Source organism: Myotis daubentonii, chromosome 12, assembly GCF_963259705.1.
Source record: "Myotis daubentonii chromosome 12, mMyoDau2.1, whole genome shotgun sequence".
NCBI lineage: Eukaryota > Metazoa > Chordata > Mammalia > Chiroptera > Vespertilionidae > Myotis > Myotis daubentonii.
This window is the reverse complement of record NC_081851.1, coordinates 22,311,624-22,328,696: the sequence shown is the minus strand read 5'-3', so window position 1 is coordinate 22,328,696 and position 17,073 is coordinate 22,311,624. Positions and strand designations below refer to the sequence as shown.

The window sequence follows — 17,073 nt, the reverse complement described above, 5'->3', positions numbered from 1 at the left end:
TGGAGCAGGCACCTCTGTGAAGACTAAGGACCTGCAGAGGAAGAAGGGATGGACTACCGAGGAGGAAGAACCTGACGGGGGAGGCCAAAACATGACTGGAAGACAGTGAGGAAAGAGGAGATGGGAGTGGAGAAACACAAGAGAGAGGAGGCGGCCCACCCACTCTACACCATCAGCACGGGGACAGCTGTGCTGGAAGCCTCTCCTGACAACCTGCACAGCAGTCTTGTCCAATGGTGAAATTTCAGCCACAGGACTAACGGACACTGGAGCCTACTTATTGGTGTGTCCATCTGAGGCTGATAAAAGAGCGGGAATAAAAGGGAGAGACTGTGTACCATTGTATCCTCTGGCATTGTAGAAATAGCACGACAAGTGGAGGAGTAGGTACATGAGGTGAAGCAGCATGCCTACTTCCTGCCAACAGACTATGACTGGAAGTGACGTGGCCACTTCTGGGCCAAAGCCCTAGAGAGCGGGGTGTTGTCCAGCTCTTCCATTGCCATGGCTCTGAAAAGGCTGGGATGGTGAGAGCTACACTCAAGATTTTTTGAGAACCCATTAAGTAGCTGGAATTGATTCTGACGACGCTAGCATGCCTGCCCAAGAGCACGCTGCCCATTTTTGCTCCCTACCAACTAATCACAAGGCCCAACATAGAGACAGGGTTGTCTCCAGATTGTGCAATCTTCTGCTCTGCTCCTGTATTAAGTCCTGTTTTTGCTTTTGTTGACAACATTGTAATGACCATTTTCCCTCACACATAAGAGTTCACATGTGTTAAGTCACTGTCTCTCAAGTCGTTCTTCAATCAGAGAAAAGCATACAAATTATAAACAATTGAGAGTGCAGGCAAAGCAACAGTAGTCAAGATACTGAGTTCTTTAAATCTAGATTGAAATGGAATTTCTATAATGTACCATTTTATCTCTTTTTAGGTAAAGAAGAAAAACTAAGCGTGAAGGGAAGCACATTTCACCTTTGGGGCCAGCTGCATCTCGCTCACTGCAGGAGCAGTCACTGGGGCAGGAGAGCAGATGGAACCCTGAGCGTCAAGGGAGCCAGGCCTGCGGCCTCTAGATGCATGTCTGGGGAATGGCAGCACCCGCTGCAAGAACCAAGGCCACGGGATTGTTGCCAAAAATCTCCATGGAAATGTTTCTATTTGCTCTAATTTTCACTTTTAAAGCTAAACACCACAGTTCAGGAAGTGAACATGTGATGTGACTACAGCTTCTACCGGTTTACGGTCCAAGTGGCCTCAAGAAGCACAGAGCACAGGTCACAGTGGAGACAGCAGGAGCTAGAAACACCTCCATGAGTACCTTTCATCTTCTAGTCCAGAGACCCCTAATACAGATGAATATTCTCTACATCTTGGATGGAAACAGACAATTTCTGAAGCTATATCTATAGTGGAATGTCATATTTTCTCTATCTAGAACAGGCTTCACATTGGGTAATTCTTCCTTAGGATATAAATCTCCCATTTAGATGATCAATCACACTTCTGGTACAAACTAATTTAAACAGGACAACTGTGACATCTTAGAAAATGCTGAAGGACTTATGTTGATGTAGAAAATTTTAAAAGCTTTAAAAACTGCATTTTTGAGCATAAAGTCACTTCACTTGAATCACCACAGATGAAGGACTTTAGAAACCAATGCCCAGCCCAGACTCCACTGCTCAAATCTCTGGAACCCCAAATGAAAATATCAAGAGTTCTGAAAACAAACCAAAAAACTTTATTTAAAAAAGTAAATTCTAACTCACTTTTATAGATCATGTGTTAATGCTGACAGCAACAGTCTAGAATATTTAAAACACTAAGGTTTTAAAATACATTGAGGTTTGTGCAGCTCATTTCCCCTGATTATATTATAACACTTACAAATGTTTCTTTAGCTGTGTTGTTTGGTCATGTTTTTGTGCAGAAGTCACATTGCAGGACAGTTTTTCCACCAGAGGCAATCACATAACCATTGGCTGTGGGTTTCCAAGAAGCAAAGGAGCCAATCTTAGCAAAGCTCGCACAGGCATTTTCAGCTGCTTGCATTTAAACAGTAGTTCCGCAAAGCTTGTGCTCCCTAAAGAGATGCAAATGGTGGGAAAGGTCACACCTCTCAATAGATTCAGCCCACATCCTCCTTCAAGGAGACAGCCTCAGCCAGGTTACAGTTGGCATTCTTCCCTTTAAAATCAACTACCCAAACACAACATTTAAATTATGAATTTCCCTAATGCACTGTAAAACATAATTTAATGTAAACATTTAAATGTATTCATTCTGTACTTCAGAAAGTGACCTATAACTAACTATATGTGAAACTATTTTTTTAATTACATATATTATTTAAATACAATTTAAAAACTAAAAATAATTTTAAAAAATCAATTAAGAGAGAAAAACAATATGAACATTTAGTTTGTTGGTACGTACAGGTTGTTTGGGCTCTGTGAGGAAGAACCCAACTTTTTTTTTTTAATGCTTTTATTTTATTTTAACTTCTTTATTATTAAGTTATTACATATGTGTCCTTAACCCCTCATTACCCCCATCCACCCCACTCATGCCCTCACCCCCCTGTTGTTGGTGTCCATTGGTTAGGCTTATATGCATGCACACAAGTCCTTTGGTTGCTCTCTCCCCCTTACCCCCACCCTCCCCTACCTTCCCTCTAAGGTTTGGCGGTCTGATTGATGTTTCTCTGTCTCTGGATATGTTTTTGTTCATCAGTTTTTGTTCATTATATTCCATAAATGAGTGAGATCATGTGATATTTATCTTTCTCTGACTGGCTTATTTCACTTAGCATAATGCTCTCCAGTTCCAACCATGCTTTTGCAAATGATAAGAACTCCTCTTTCACCACAGTGTAGTATTCCACTGTGTAGATGTACCACAGTTTTTTAATCCATTCATCTGCTGATGGGCACTTAGGCTGTTTCCAAATCTTAGCTATGGTGAATTGTGCTGCTATGAACATAGGGGTGCATATATCCTTTCTAATTGGTGTTTCTAGTAACCCATCTTTTTCTGAATGTAAATAAAAGTTTATGCATGTGTAAAGTTTAGAGAGTTTTTGTCAGAAAAGGTTCTAAAAAGTAACATCCACCCATGAATGAAGACAAAAACCCCCTAGAGAAAATAACTCACTAGATATGTCTCCTACCAAGAAACTAAAAACCTAAGTGATATTGAAAGAGGGATTTAGGTTTGCAGTACCTTCCAGTCCTACTGATGGCAGGTGCCGCGGAGCTGGTACCGAGTGGTAGACAAGGAAACAGGCCAGCATACTCAGCTGAGACTCTTCCCAGGGCTGCCCACTGAGATAGGCATGCAGGCACACATCACCCCCAGCTGTAAGAGAAACACAAATGAAACTACATACCTGACAGGCAGAGGGAATGCCTTCTTTTTATTCTTTTTCACCAAGAACTCAATGAGCATTTACCATATACTAGCACATTGTTTGCGGGTAGTTTTTATTGCGCGCTAACAGGTGGCGCTGGCCATTTTTGCTAATTTTTTGCGCAAATGGCAACGTTCAGTAAAATTACGATAACTTTAGTTTACGTATTTATACGTTACCCGCATTCTACCGCTAGTCTATAAAAAACGTATTAATACATGCCCCGTGCCGCTCTACTACCAGTCAACGTAAAACGTATAAATACGTTTCCCGCATACAATGTGCTAGGCAGGGACTGTCGCTGTGGAGTTTAGAGTTGGGGGGAACAGAGAGATCACACAAACAAATGCATAACTGCAAATTGTGATGAGTGCTATAAAAGTACAGTGGCACACTAGCTGTCTCCACAAACACCCACTTTACCACACTTCTCTCCACTGTGTAGCACTGGAAGGGACTGACTTCAGCTCCAAGACTAGATTCTGATTAGTCTTAGCCAGAGGTTCTCAAACTTGAACCCAGAGAGCTGATAAAAACACATCCAGAATTTCTTCAATGAGACCAGAAAACTTGCATTTACAACAAGTGCCCAGGTGCTGCTGCTCCAGGGACCTCACTTACAGAACTAGTGGTCTGGGCACCAGGCAATCCCATTCTCCCAACAGGACAGGGTCAGGAGAAGGACATGCTCTGTCACGGGAACTGACTGAGGAACGTCCAGGAGTTCCAGCTCAAGTCCCAGATATGAGATGCTGGATAACCTGTTAGGTGAAGGCTCTGGGAAACAAAAATGTCCTAATTCCTGTGGCAAAGCACCAATAAGCCATTCTGTCCTTCCTCTGAGCAAAATGCTGAGCCTGAGGCAAGGAACTGTTAGTCACTAATCGAAGTTTTTGCTTCAAGAAAGTAGAAAAAGAAAAGCTTGCTTTAGGTTTATTTTGCTTTTCGTTTTCTAGTTTCTTAGAGCAGGAACTTAGATTAGTGTCTTGAGACTGTTCCTCTTTCATATTGTAAGCATTTAGTGCTATAACTTTCCCTCTCAACATGATGACTCCTACTACCAGATTTCAGATTTTACTCTGAACCTGCAGTAATTAGGACAGTATAGTCCTGGCATACAGACAGACTGACCAGCCAAGGGTACAGCACTTATAGAAACAGATTTACAGTGATTATTCAGCATATGATTTTCAACAAAGTCTCAAAGCAATTTTATTACAAAGAAAAGTCTTTTCCACAAATGGTCCTGGAACAACTGGACATTGTATTAATTTTTAAAAAAATTTCAACTCGTACCTCATACCACATAAAAGATTAATTTGAGATTAATCATATACCTAAATATCCTATATAATAAAAGCTGAATATGCTAAGTGTCCAGTCATCCATTCAACCAATCAAAGTGTAATATACTAATGATATGCTAAAGCCGCTCAACCACTCGCTATGACATGCACTGACCCCCAGGGAGCAGACAGTTGATCATCGACTAGTTGCTATGAGGTGCACTGACCACCAGGGGGAAGATTCTCTGACAGATAGGTGAGCTTGCTGCTGGGGTCCGGCAGATCGGGACTTAGTGAGAAGGGCTGGAAGCCCTACCGGGGTCCCTTCCCGGCTGGCCAACCTCCCGCATCCCTCCCCAGCCTGATGTGCACCAATGGGGTCCCTCGGCCTGGCCTGCATCCTCTCGCAATCTGGGACCCCTCGGGGGATGTCAGAGAGCCTGTTTTGGTCCGAACCCACAGGCCAGACTGAGGGACCCCACTGGTGCATGAATTTGTGCACTGGGCCTCTAGTAAAAGATAATTGCAAAGCTTTTAATAGAAAACTTTAAAGTTTTTTCATGACCTGGAGTAGGAAAGGTTTCTTGGACAGTATTTACAAAGTAATAACTATACAACAAACTGAGAAATTAGACCTCATCAAAACTTAAAACTTCTGTTCATCAAAATCACCCTAAGAAAAGGAATAGGCAAAATGTAGGAGGACAGATGTGCCAACCATCTCACAAAGAACTTGTGGCCAGAATTTGTAGAAGCTCCTGCAACTCAATAACCAAAAGAAAGACAATTTAAAAATGGGCAGAGGTTAAACAGACACTTCACAAAGGGTGTCTGAGTAACAAAGAAAGCACATGAAAATAATCAACACCATGAATTACCAGGGAAATGCAAATTAAAACTAAATGAGATACCACTACATCTTCACCAGCAGCCTAACATTAAATGGACTGACAATGCCAAAAACTGCACTGCAGCCAACTGCTGATGGGGACAGAAAAATGGCACAATTTGAGAAATAACTGAATGTGGCAGGTACAGATGACAGAAGGATGACAGAATGCTGGTGACTGATGAGGCCAGGTGACAGGCTTATTAAACTACTGTTTACTTTATTATGTTTTAATTTTCCATAATAAGATATTAAAAAGGTAATAAAACTTCTCTATGTTCTTAACTTAAAATCCCTTTTATTTTGCTCAGTTTAAAATCTAATTGAGGAGACATATACACATCTAGACAATATGGTAAATCCAATGCATTTTTGGATGGATGAGTCATCTGGGTTATTACTGAGTGACCTTAAAAGTAAGGCAAAACATGAGGACATTTCCATGATGATGCATACATCAGTTCTACATCTTCACTGAATTTATTGTGCTCTATCCCAAAGCCAACAACTAGTTCTTCTGAGAGTGGAGATCATAGATTTAAGAGTTTTAAAAAATGATGGTTCCTCACTAGAAAATAAATACACATTTTGGGGAACTGAGGCAGCAAATTTGGTGGAGGCTCAGAGCAATGCTGGAACCATCAAGTCTCCTAAAGAGCAATAGGACGAAAGCAGTTCAGTGCTGTTTTAGAGAATGCTCTAGAGCCATGGTCAGCAAACCACGGCTCGCGAGCCACATGTGGCTCTTTGGCCCCTTGAGTGTGGCTCTTCCACAAAATACCACCTTTGGGCACATACAGTGCGATTGAAACTTTGTGGCCATGCGCAGAAGTCGGTTTTTGGCCTGGGCGAGTCTATTTTGAAGAACTGGCATTAGAAGAAGTGGGGGGTGTCGGTCGGGCGGGCGACAAAGACGCGGCGCAGGCAGGCCGCGGGGATATGCAGCGCGGGGGAGGCGCGGCGCAATTCATGTTGAGGATGGGAGTGGTGGAAGGGGTCGAAGGCAGCGAACATACCTCAATGAGATTGAGGACGTTTTTAGCAAAGTCCAGCTTAGAAGTACCCTAATTAAGTTAATAACAATGTACCTACCTATATAGTTTAAGTTTAAAAAATTTGGCTCTCAAAAGAAATCTCAATCGTTGTACTGTTGATATTTGGCTCTATTGACTAACGAGTTTGCCGACCACTGCTCTAGAGTCACTGCCAAAGTTTCATTTCATTCTATGAAATCTGCAAATCAGAGATTTAAGGACATATTTCTTAACAACAACAAAGGTCTGCAGTACATGATAAAATGCTAAATAGAAACAAAACAAGAAAGCCTATAAAATAATTTGTGTTTTTCCCCAAAGTAAGAAAAAATATATTTAAAAAAATTTGTGATCTTTTAAATGACAAGAGGAAATGATAGGGTACACGTGTTAAATATAAGCAATGGGAGCTTGAAATTGCTGTTTCCCAAATCTGGTTTATAATTTAATTTTTTTCCAGAAATTTATGTCATAGTATGTTATTATAGGTAGTTAGCTTTTCTTTGCTGTTTTTTCTTTTTAATATATTTTTATTGATTTCAGAGAGGAAGCAAGAGAGAGAGAGAAATACAAACATCAATGATGAGAGAGTATCATTGACCAGCTGCCTCCTGCACACCCAACAACACAGGCATGTGCCCTGATCAGGAATCAAACCATGACCTCCAAGATTCATAGGGTCAACACTCAACCACTGAGCCACACCAGTTGACCTAGGTAGATAGTTCTTAATTATAGTTAAACTCTTAGGTTCTTGATCGCTAGTACATGAAAAAATCAAGAATGTTACCACTAATGTTACTAGGGTTAGTATTTACCCAAAGCAGATTGCTGTCAGAAATGTTTAAGAAGTATCTGAATGAACAGAAAAGACTAAAATCAAGGAGTTAACTACTAAAAACCAATCTCAGCCATATGTCACACACAGACAGCTTTCCATAAGTCAAAAGGCTCCATCATTTGTCTCCGGGGGCAGACTCACTTTGACACTGTTATGAGTAATGTCACAATTTCCTTTCAATCACAAGTCAGTACATCCACGGATAGAAGGCCACTGTTACATGATGTCCCAGGTTCTCATGGACTCAAGAGTTGGTAAAACAAGCATTTGCTCAATATGCACACACCAAATTTTCAGTGTACAGTGGGGGTGGGGGCTTGGGGGCCTAGGAGGTAGAGAAGAGGGAAGAAGACAGCTGTTGGCCTCAGGGAGGCAATGCCACTCAGAAACAAAAGACAGAGGCCAGAAAGAAAACAGGATCTACCACTAGAGAAAGGTTCTTAAGTGTCAAGTGCTACTTAAAATGCTCTGTATGTTCTCTCCAGGGTTTACAAAGCAGGGTCAAATACATTTTTAAAGAAGCTGAAGGCTGAAGCAAGTAATCAGTCTACTTCATTAACTGGAAACATCAAATCCACAGGCGTTCTGGTTTCTCCTCAGATTCGTCTTGCTTTCCAATGAGAATGTTAGAACAGAAAAGCTGAGTCCCAGCATCATCTAAGAAGCACAACAGGCACAGGCTTTTATTACCTTGGAGCCACTGGTCCAGGGTGTTATCAATAGAACATTTCACGACGGGCAGGAACTCAGAGTTCATGAAGAGCCCTCGCTTTGGGTGGGTCTGCAGCCGCTCCTGATGGCTTCTGGAGCTGAAAAACTCCAACACCAACTTTATTTGCCAAAGTTCAGATGTCTCAGACATTTCTCTTCTTCCCAGTCTTCTTACAGCCTTGAGGAGAGAAAAGGAATAGCTCTTAGGTAAAAGCCACAGGGAAATGAGGTCACTGAAAAAAATGAAAAACCCAACAGGTCCACAGCCAGTCACCACTGGGAACCCTGGTGGGTATCATGGCATGACTGGGGTCAGGCCAGAAGGCAAAAGCAACAATTCTGATACTACTCTCAGGACCCATCTGCAAAGCCGCCATGGTGGCAACCATACAGGACATTCCCTCCATAGAGACCTCCTGAGACAGCAACAAGGAAGGTTCACAGCCGAAGGAAAGCACATTCCCTGCCACAATGGCAACCAGCACCAGTGTGCACTTCCCACATTGACACTTCCTACTCAATATTGTCGGAGACCGGGCAGTGAGGCATTCTGGGCCTATGTGATTATATTGGACATTGCCTTTTAGTTAGCACATTACTCAGTACGGTGTGGTTTTCAGGTCTGGGAGATTGTTCCCTGTCTAAATGTATTTCCCACTCTGCTTTTCAGTAGGGACAATTATGCCATTAGATGATTTACCAGATGCTTATCTGTAAACACACTGTATCATATTCACCTGAAGAGCCCTTTAAAACTGTACACCCTAGACCTCATCCCAGAAATTCTGACCCAGTAGCTATAAAATGGGCTTTGAGGAACTGTGTTTTAAGATTTCCCAGATAAATTTTAGCCAAGTTAGAAAACTACTGGCTTAGCTTAACTGCAAATTTGAGTCTGAAAGATACACTGCGAAAAAGCCTTATGTGTATAATAACCCAGAGGGAATCAATTGCTTCCATCCTGTAGGAAAGCTGTCAAGCATCATTTCCTCACTGCCCTTTTAAAACAGCAGGAACACACACACACACATTAAAAACGAATTTCCACTCCCTAAACTATAAACGGTCCTGTAACCTCTTGCTAGCTTCAGCTCACAGGTGTGCACATGACTGCCAGCAGCAGGCACAGTTGTTCACTCACTGCTCACTTGCACCGTCTCCTCCATGGAGAGGCTCTCAGGAGGGAGGTCAGAGGCCACACAAGGAGGTGAATGGGAACCCTGGAGTATGGTAGCCCAGAGAGGGCACTGCTGTCATAAAAGATGCTGAGCTTTTTTGATAAGCACAGAGCTTTCAACTTTGATAAAGCTTCATTTTCTGAATTTCTAAATGCAGAGAAGTAAAAAGATGAACACTGGGAACCTCTTCTCCCCGTTCAGAATACGTCTCGTCAGAAGTGAAATAGGTTTCGGAACCACACCTGATCCATTGCTATGTATGCAGGCAGCATCTCCGGGGTCTCCTGAGTAACACACTCGTAGAGCACTGAAGAAAACAGATCCAGAAGTTCCTGCTTCTGTGAAAAATCAGAAGCTGTTTGTAACACATCAGTGTACATTCCAGAATCAAATCAAGAACAACTGTATACCAACTAAATGGCCCATTCTTTTTTTTAATATATTTTTATTGATTTCAGAGAGGGTGGTAAAGGGAGAGAGAGAAACATCAATAATGAGACAGAATCATTGATTGGCTGCCTCCTGTACACCCCCTACCAGGAATTGAGCCCATAACCTGGGCATGTGCCCTAATGGGGAATTGAACTGTGACCTCCTGGTTCATAGGTCAATGCTCAACCACTGACCCACACTGGCCAGGCTACATGGTCCATTCTTAAGCTCTGCAGTGAGTAACAGAAAAGGGTAAAACAGCTGGCTCTTTATAAAATCACAGAACTAGCAACATTAAACATCAATAAAATACAACCAAAATTAAGTCTCAAGGGACAGTTATGGATGTAAGTGCTATGAAAGAGAGCAGTGAATCAATCCTTGGGTTGTGCTGGCAAGGGCAGGATCCAAAAAGGGAACCCAGCACCCAAAGATGTAGTAGAAACACTAAGTGGAACAAGTCTGGGGAGGCAGCAAAGTCACACCCAGCTGAGGTTAAGGGCAGGTACGAGTCCTGTGGCCTTTGATGCAGTGCCCGGTCTTTACTTAGTTGCGATCCTGAGCATGTGACATCTCTGAGTGGCAGTTTCCTCATCTGTAAACCCCGAATGATAAAGTACCTACCCTCAGGGTGAGAATTAAATGAGAAAATTACATGAAGTACTGAGCAGAGTGTCTAATACAGGCATCCCTCATTTTACTGCACTTGCTTTACTGCGCTTCACAGGTGTTGCACTTTTTTATGAATTGAACACAAGACCCTCCTCCAGCAAAAATATGATGACCTACATCACCATGAGACCCACGTCACTATGGCACCTGTGTCGTCACGGTGGTCTGGAACCCAACCCACGAAACCTCCAATGTATGCATGAATACAGTGAAGATTCAATAAATTAGAGGGTACAGGTTATTCCACTTTACCCTCTAAACAAGAATGTAAGGTAGGTTCTCTTTTAATCCCACTTTTAAAAATGAGGTAACTGCCTCTTGGAGAGGTTAAAATTTTTTTTAAGGCCACACACACTCTTGTTGGCAATTGGCCATCAATCCCAGATCATCTAATTCTACATCCAGTCTTTGCCATCTGCAACTATTGAATAAATCAGTGATCTGGGCAACCTGTGAATCCTGAAGAGAACAGTTTTATGGTCAACAGAAAGAAGGGTTATAAAATACACAGGAAATAAAATAAAATTACATAAATATAAGAGGTTTGTAAACACTGAAAACATAAATCAGTATAAGAACAGACATAAGAAAGTTACATCACCTATTAAAATTAGTGTCTTCAAAATTTTAACTTGCTTCTTCTATCAAGGTAGGAAATTACTAAATTTTATAGTTTTAGACTTTGTAAGGGTACTATAGATTTTCTTGGTGGCATCCACAAATAGACATAACAGACAATATAAGCAAATCATATAATGCATACCTGACCCATGTTCACAGTGGGTTTGCAAAAATACTCAGCAAATGACAGAAGTGCTGGATCAGAAGTGAATGCTGAAATTGTTTCAGGCTAAAAATTAAATAACAAGAAATATAAGATCAAAGGATTATTTCCTTTATGCTTCAAATGGCAACGTATGCAGTTTTAAGAAATCTACCTCATTTTTCTTCAATGATACCACAAAACCCAAGATTGTACAAACTTGCTAGAGTTTCATCAACCTGTTCTCAGAAGTTATAAGAAATCAAAAGGCCAATAATAAGCAGGTCTTTCTTACACAACTCACCCCAAAAAAAGGCTTTCACCTCATTCATTGACTAACTGAAAAGCAAACTAGATTGTTGCAGAAAAGGTATGGGAGGGAAATGCCACTCAAGCCACTTGCAGAAAGAATAATACTGGATCTATCATTCCACTTACACGAGATAATAAGTCTTCAAAATCATAGAGACAGAAAGTAGAATGGAGGTTACCAAGGCCTGGGGATGGGATGGAAAGTGGGGAGTTACTCTTTAATGGAGCCAAAGTTTCCATTTTGTAAGATGAAAGGAGTTCTGGAGATGGAAGTGATGACTATACAATACGAATGTACTTATAACACTGACCTGCACACTCAAAGAAGGTTAACATAGTAAATTAGAAGGGAAAAAGAAAAGAGTATTTCCCAAGGTTCAAAACTGAAAATGAAATATGAATGTATATTACATGTTATCATTTTCCACTAAGGTTTATATTTTACTTCTGAACTCCCAGAAGGCAGAAAATTGAGATGTCTTTTAATTGTTATACACTTTCCCCATTCAAACTCAAGTCTAAATGGACCTATTTTCTTCACAAACTGGATTAGGGTCTTTGAGATGGGCTCTAATTAATATAAGAAGCAACAGTGCTAATAAATTAAGTTAAACTTTGTCCAAAAGTCCTACAAAGGTATTTCTTAGACAACCTATCAAATAGTGACAAACAACATTCCCTGATATTAACTACATCTATTTAAACCTGGGGAACTTTTGTATTTAGCCATAGGTAACTGACCTAAAATAAAATATGAGTTGAGTTAAAATAAACTGCTAACTCCTTACTTAGAAAAACAAAGACCGACTCTCAGTCCTCTGCTGCCACTGAGCTAGTCTGTGTGCCATGTTTTTGCTGTATGTAACTATCCTTAGGGGTCCTGACATCTTTACACGGCTTCTGATGTATCTCCCGTAGAAACATATTTGTTCATGGAATTCCTAAAAACTGAGTTAAATTCTGAAATTCTGATGGTAGATCATGGAATATATTTCCAGTGTGGAAGCTTATTTGACTTCAGCAAAATATGCACTGGCCCCATGGGAATGAGATTGCTTCGTATACCCTTTAACCATTTATTCATTCCAAATACTACTGTGTTAGCATTCAGATACTTGGAGGATAAGGCCAATAAAATAAGGCTAAACCTGTCACCATCTTATCTTCACCAAGATATAAGCAACAAATACAAATTTAAAAATGGTACCAAGTGCTATCCTGCAAAAATATTTTTATATTTTTGCCATGAATTAAGTAAATCTTGACAGAGTGGAGGATTAATAAGTGAAATTATTAAACTAAATATTTTTTTTAATTTTTTTTTTAATTTATTGATTTCAGAGAGGAAGGGAGAATGAGAGAGATAGAAACATCAGTGATGGGAGAGAATCATCGATTGGCTGCCTACTGCACGCCCCCTACTGGGGACCGAGACGGCAACTCAGGCTTGTGCCCTTGGCTGGAATCGAACCTAGGACCCTTCAGTCCGCAGGCTGACACTCTATCCACTGAGCCAAGCCGGCTAGGGCAAACTAAATATTTTTATAGCGTTAAGATATATTGTGACTATCCTTGCCGTTAGATGTGAATCATCCTTAGAGTCCGGCGCATGGCCCATATTTTACTATGGTTGCCACTTAAAGCAGCGGAAGGGTCATTCACTCCTTACACTCTGCAGTGATGAGAGGAAGCAGGTCCATCTACACCATACCATCAGTGCTATCACAGAAGTAAGTTTTTAGGTGGGCCAGAGGAATGTGGAACTCTCCCCTCTCCTTCAGTTTTTACCAAGCCACACTACCTTGAAAGCCCGAGCTTCCGAGTTCCTGTTAGCAACCGTCTGGGCCAACAGACTCTGCCATCCCATTGGATCGTCCTTGTAGGAGAGCTGGCCTGCTCTAAGCTTCACATATAAAACCCCATCCTTGGAAAGGATCGACCTGAAAGGAAATAAGAATGAACTTAATATGAGGAACTGCTGGCAGCTCTTGCTTAAAACATCATGTTTCCCAACACCATGTTCCCATGAGATGAAATCTTGACCATTTTCCACTAAGATATATGGTTATTTATTGTGCCTAAAATCAAACCAGTCCCTACAAGAAAGCCAAAATAAAGCTCTGTTTTTCTTTGGTGTCTAGATTCACAGAACTTGTTAAATAAGAAGGCATCCAGACTGTCCTCAGGAGTGAGCTTCAAAGGCAGTATTTTATCTGACACGTCTTCATGTTCTCTCTATCCCTGAGTCCTATGAGTCGGACACAGAAGCACCAAATCACTACTGACTGGTTGCAGCAAAAAGAAAATAAAACTGCAAATCTAAAGACAGAACAACACAGAATACAGCTATTATATAGAAAGTTGGGAGGAAATGGAAAATGAGACTAAAATTATAAAAACTTTTGCAAGCTTGTTAAATTTTCTGGAAATATAAAGTCTTAATTTACATATCACCATAGGTATAAAACTATTACATTAACATTCACTATTCATTAAAGAATTACTTACATATGATGATTTCAACCCACAACCAATCTATCATAAGCTTAATTTTATGACAACAATCTAACAAGAGAAGGTAAAGAGATGCAACAGAAATGTCATCTGACAAACATCAACTCAACTGTCATCAAGCTCCCTTTGTGGGCATACACATCAGCCTTATTTTCTTAAACTAAATCGTTCATTATTGCTCCAACTACAGTTCCATTACTGCCCCAATTTAAGTCACTTCAAGTTTCTCAATGAATAAACATAAACATTTAAGGTTTTATTTCTAAATTAAAATTTTCACTTTCTCACACAAATGTTTCAAAGATATTGTTCTGAATGAGATAGAAGGATGACAAGAACCATTCTAGATATTCATCTGTAATTTATGTCTTTCCATGTGCTTCTATTCACTTTACAGATATGTCTGAGAAATTCAATAGACTTACTTTAAGTGCTGTGTTCCCTTGCTTAAATCTATGAGCAGTTCCCAGTATCGTGGACCTTTAACTTTAATCTGCCAAGACAAATATAAATACAGTCAACCCAATGCTGAAAAAGTGCTGGTCTGACAAAATGAAACCCATGCTTCACAGAAGAAATAAGAATAACTGGACTGGAAAGAGATGTTGAAAGGTTAACAAACTCCATTTCCAAAGGTGTGTGTGAGTCACGTTCTGAGGCCATCTAACCTACCAGCAAAGGCCTTCCAACTCCCCATGACACCTCCTGGGACTGCTTTTCTATTTCCTGCAGAAAGCGGGAAAGGGGTAGCAGGCACCGTGTCTGGCTGTGAAGGTGGCAAGAAGCAGGCCAAAGAGATGGATGAGGACGGTAAGGCTTTCAAGCAGAAGCAAAAAGAGGTGAAGAAACTCAAGGAGCTAAAATCAAAGGCTGTGGGAAAGTTCCCCTGGTTACAGGTAGAATTTAAAAATCTGGCAAACTCTGGTGTGGCTCAGTTGGTTGAGCACTATCCTGTGCACCAAAAGGTTGCCAGTTCTATTCCTGGTCAGGGCATATACCCAGGTTGCTGGTTTGAACCCCAGTCAGGGTGCAGGAAACAACTGATCAATGTTTCTCTTTCACATAGATGTTTCTCTCTCTCCCTAAAAAGTTAATAAGAACTTTTTTTTTTTTTTTTAAGAAATCTAGCAAAAAAGTGAGCTGCTCCTTAGGCCTAGGGCAATGGTGATCCTTAACTCCATTTCTGTTTTAACATCTGGATTCCCTGTCATAACATCTGCTGCCACCTATCGCTAGAATGAAGTGCTCTCTTGGAGCCTATAGTACATTTAAGAATAAACTTTTGTAATCAATAATAATCATGCAGTGGCTCTCTAGTTCTTCTCTGCCATTTCAGCCTTAGCTGTGAGCTCAGAGTAAACCCAGCCCAGAATCCTGCCAAAATGTGTTCTTCAGTCTTCTACCCCGATTCTGTACCACCTGGAATTAAACCTACTCATTTGGAAAGAAAACAAAACAAAACAAAAACACAGAGAAAGCTAAGGATTTTGTTTATTTTTTATGCTTTGCTGCTCTGGTGACTTTATCCCTTGGATAGATCTCCCTAAGTCATATCCAACTTACCTGCTTTAAAAGATGGAGCTCGGGAAGAAGGGTGGGAGCCATCAGTTCTTCTTTGGTTTGCTCATACCACTGAGTGCCCTTCACAAATACAAGAGCCACATTCACGATAGAGTTAGGGCAATGATTTTCAACCTTTCCATCTCATGGCACACAGAAACTATTTACTAAAATTCTATGGCACACCCAAACATATTTTTTGCCAATCTGACAAAAAAAAATAGGTATAATTTTTATTGGTTCACCCCCAGACTGCTGTTGTTGTATTGGCTGTAGTCATTTTTAAAATTTGACAATCTAAGGGAAAAGAGGTCCGTGCACCTGACCTCTAAATAGTCAGGTATCGCATGTTTTGAAAATTCTTGCGGCACACTTAGTTGGAAATCACTAAGTTAGGGGGAGCTACAAAGAAGAAACATCTCCACTCTACACTTCTCCTTCCCTGCAGTGTGTACAGACTATCAAATAGCACAACATCCTCTGACACTCAAGTCTCAAAGGGCTCAAGCCTACAACCCACTGTGGGTCCACACCACCTTTATCACGTGGAGCACTGCACTCCGATGCTGGCGATACTGCCAGTCTGCACTTGACAGACCTCATGCTGTCTTCTCTGCTGGGACCATGCCCCTGCGGTTGGCACATCTCAGCCCAAACACAGTGGCTGCCTTAACTGTCCTCCTGTCCTGCTGCTCATAACCCCCCAAAGATAGATGGAGCACTTCTCTGCTCCCCCTGCATCCCATGCATACCTCTGATTACCACTCTATTCGTACAGCACCCATACCTGGCTCCCCAATGGGTGGACAAAAAATATGACAATGTCATATTTTGTATCCCAGAGCCTAGCATAATTTTGACACATAAAAGGTACTCAATCATTTTCTGAATGAAAGATACATTATGTGTAATCTAGTCCTGCATCTAAATCAAAGATCTCTTCTCAAATACAGGACTGTGGGATTTCATGCCCTTTGCTAACCAATCTTACAACAGTTCCAACTCAGTTCATTTTTTAGAACACTACCACCAGCCACATACAGTTAATAGGGACACTTTCAAACAAGCTCTGAGTATGGAAGGGCAGCTGCTGATCTCTAAGAGTTTAGACTCACAGACTGTAAATGAGCCTGGCTGGCTGGCAGGATGTGTGAGAACTGTGGAGGCTTCAGTTTTTATGAGAGTTCAACTCATTACTGTCATTTTTTAAAGGACACTTCTGAAATACTTTGACCTGCAAAGATGAATGAGTGGTAGTAAAATTACAAATAAATGACAGGTGAAAGTGTTACCTTATAGGTAACTTCTAAGAGGGCATAGCAGGGGGTGTTTGTGTCCACATCCACAGGCACCAGCAGCCGCGGTTCTGCAGCCAGCACGTACAGGTGCCGCAGAGCCTGGAGGTGATACCTGTTCACAGAAAACAGACAGGAGGTAACCAACAGGTGACAACAGCAACAGCTCG

At 41.1% G+C, this 17,073-nt stretch overlaps 1 protein-coding gene across 6 annotated transcripts in view; it reads right to left on the bottom strand.

The window, feature by feature from the left end:
- Positions 1–1,725: 1,725 nt before the first annotated feature.
- Positions 1,726–17,073, bottom strand: part of ANAPC1 (anaphase promoting complex subunit 1) — a 113,963-nt gene continuing 98,615 nt past the window's right edge. For 4 of the 6 annotated variants that reach the window (XM_059659147.1, XM_059659145.1, XM_059659150.1 and 1 more), the window contains 9 exons: positions 16,901–17,018; positions 15,612–15,689; positions 14,474–14,541; positions 13,336–13,474; positions 11,223–11,309; positions 9,598–9,693; positions 8,157–8,355; positions 3,230–3,364; positions 1,726–2,090 (listed from right to left, as the gene is read on the bottom strand). In XM_059659147.1, the coding sequence (XP_059515130.1) occupies positions 1,975–2,090; positions 3,230–3,364; positions 8,157–8,355; positions 9,598–9,693; positions 11,223–11,309; positions 13,336–13,474; positions 14,474–14,541; positions 15,612–15,689; positions 16,901–17,018 (1,036 nt within the window). In that variant the 3' untranslated portion in view covers positions 1,726–1,974. Of the gene's footprint in view, positions 2,091–3,229; positions 3,365–8,156; positions 8,356–9,597; positions 9,694–9,758; positions 10,408–11,222; positions 11,310–13,335; positions 13,475–14,473; positions 14,542–15,611; positions 15,690–16,900; positions 17,019–17,073 lie in introns of those variants that run through there. The other 2 variants (XM_059659148.1, XM_059659151.1) reach the window with 2 other exon arrangements.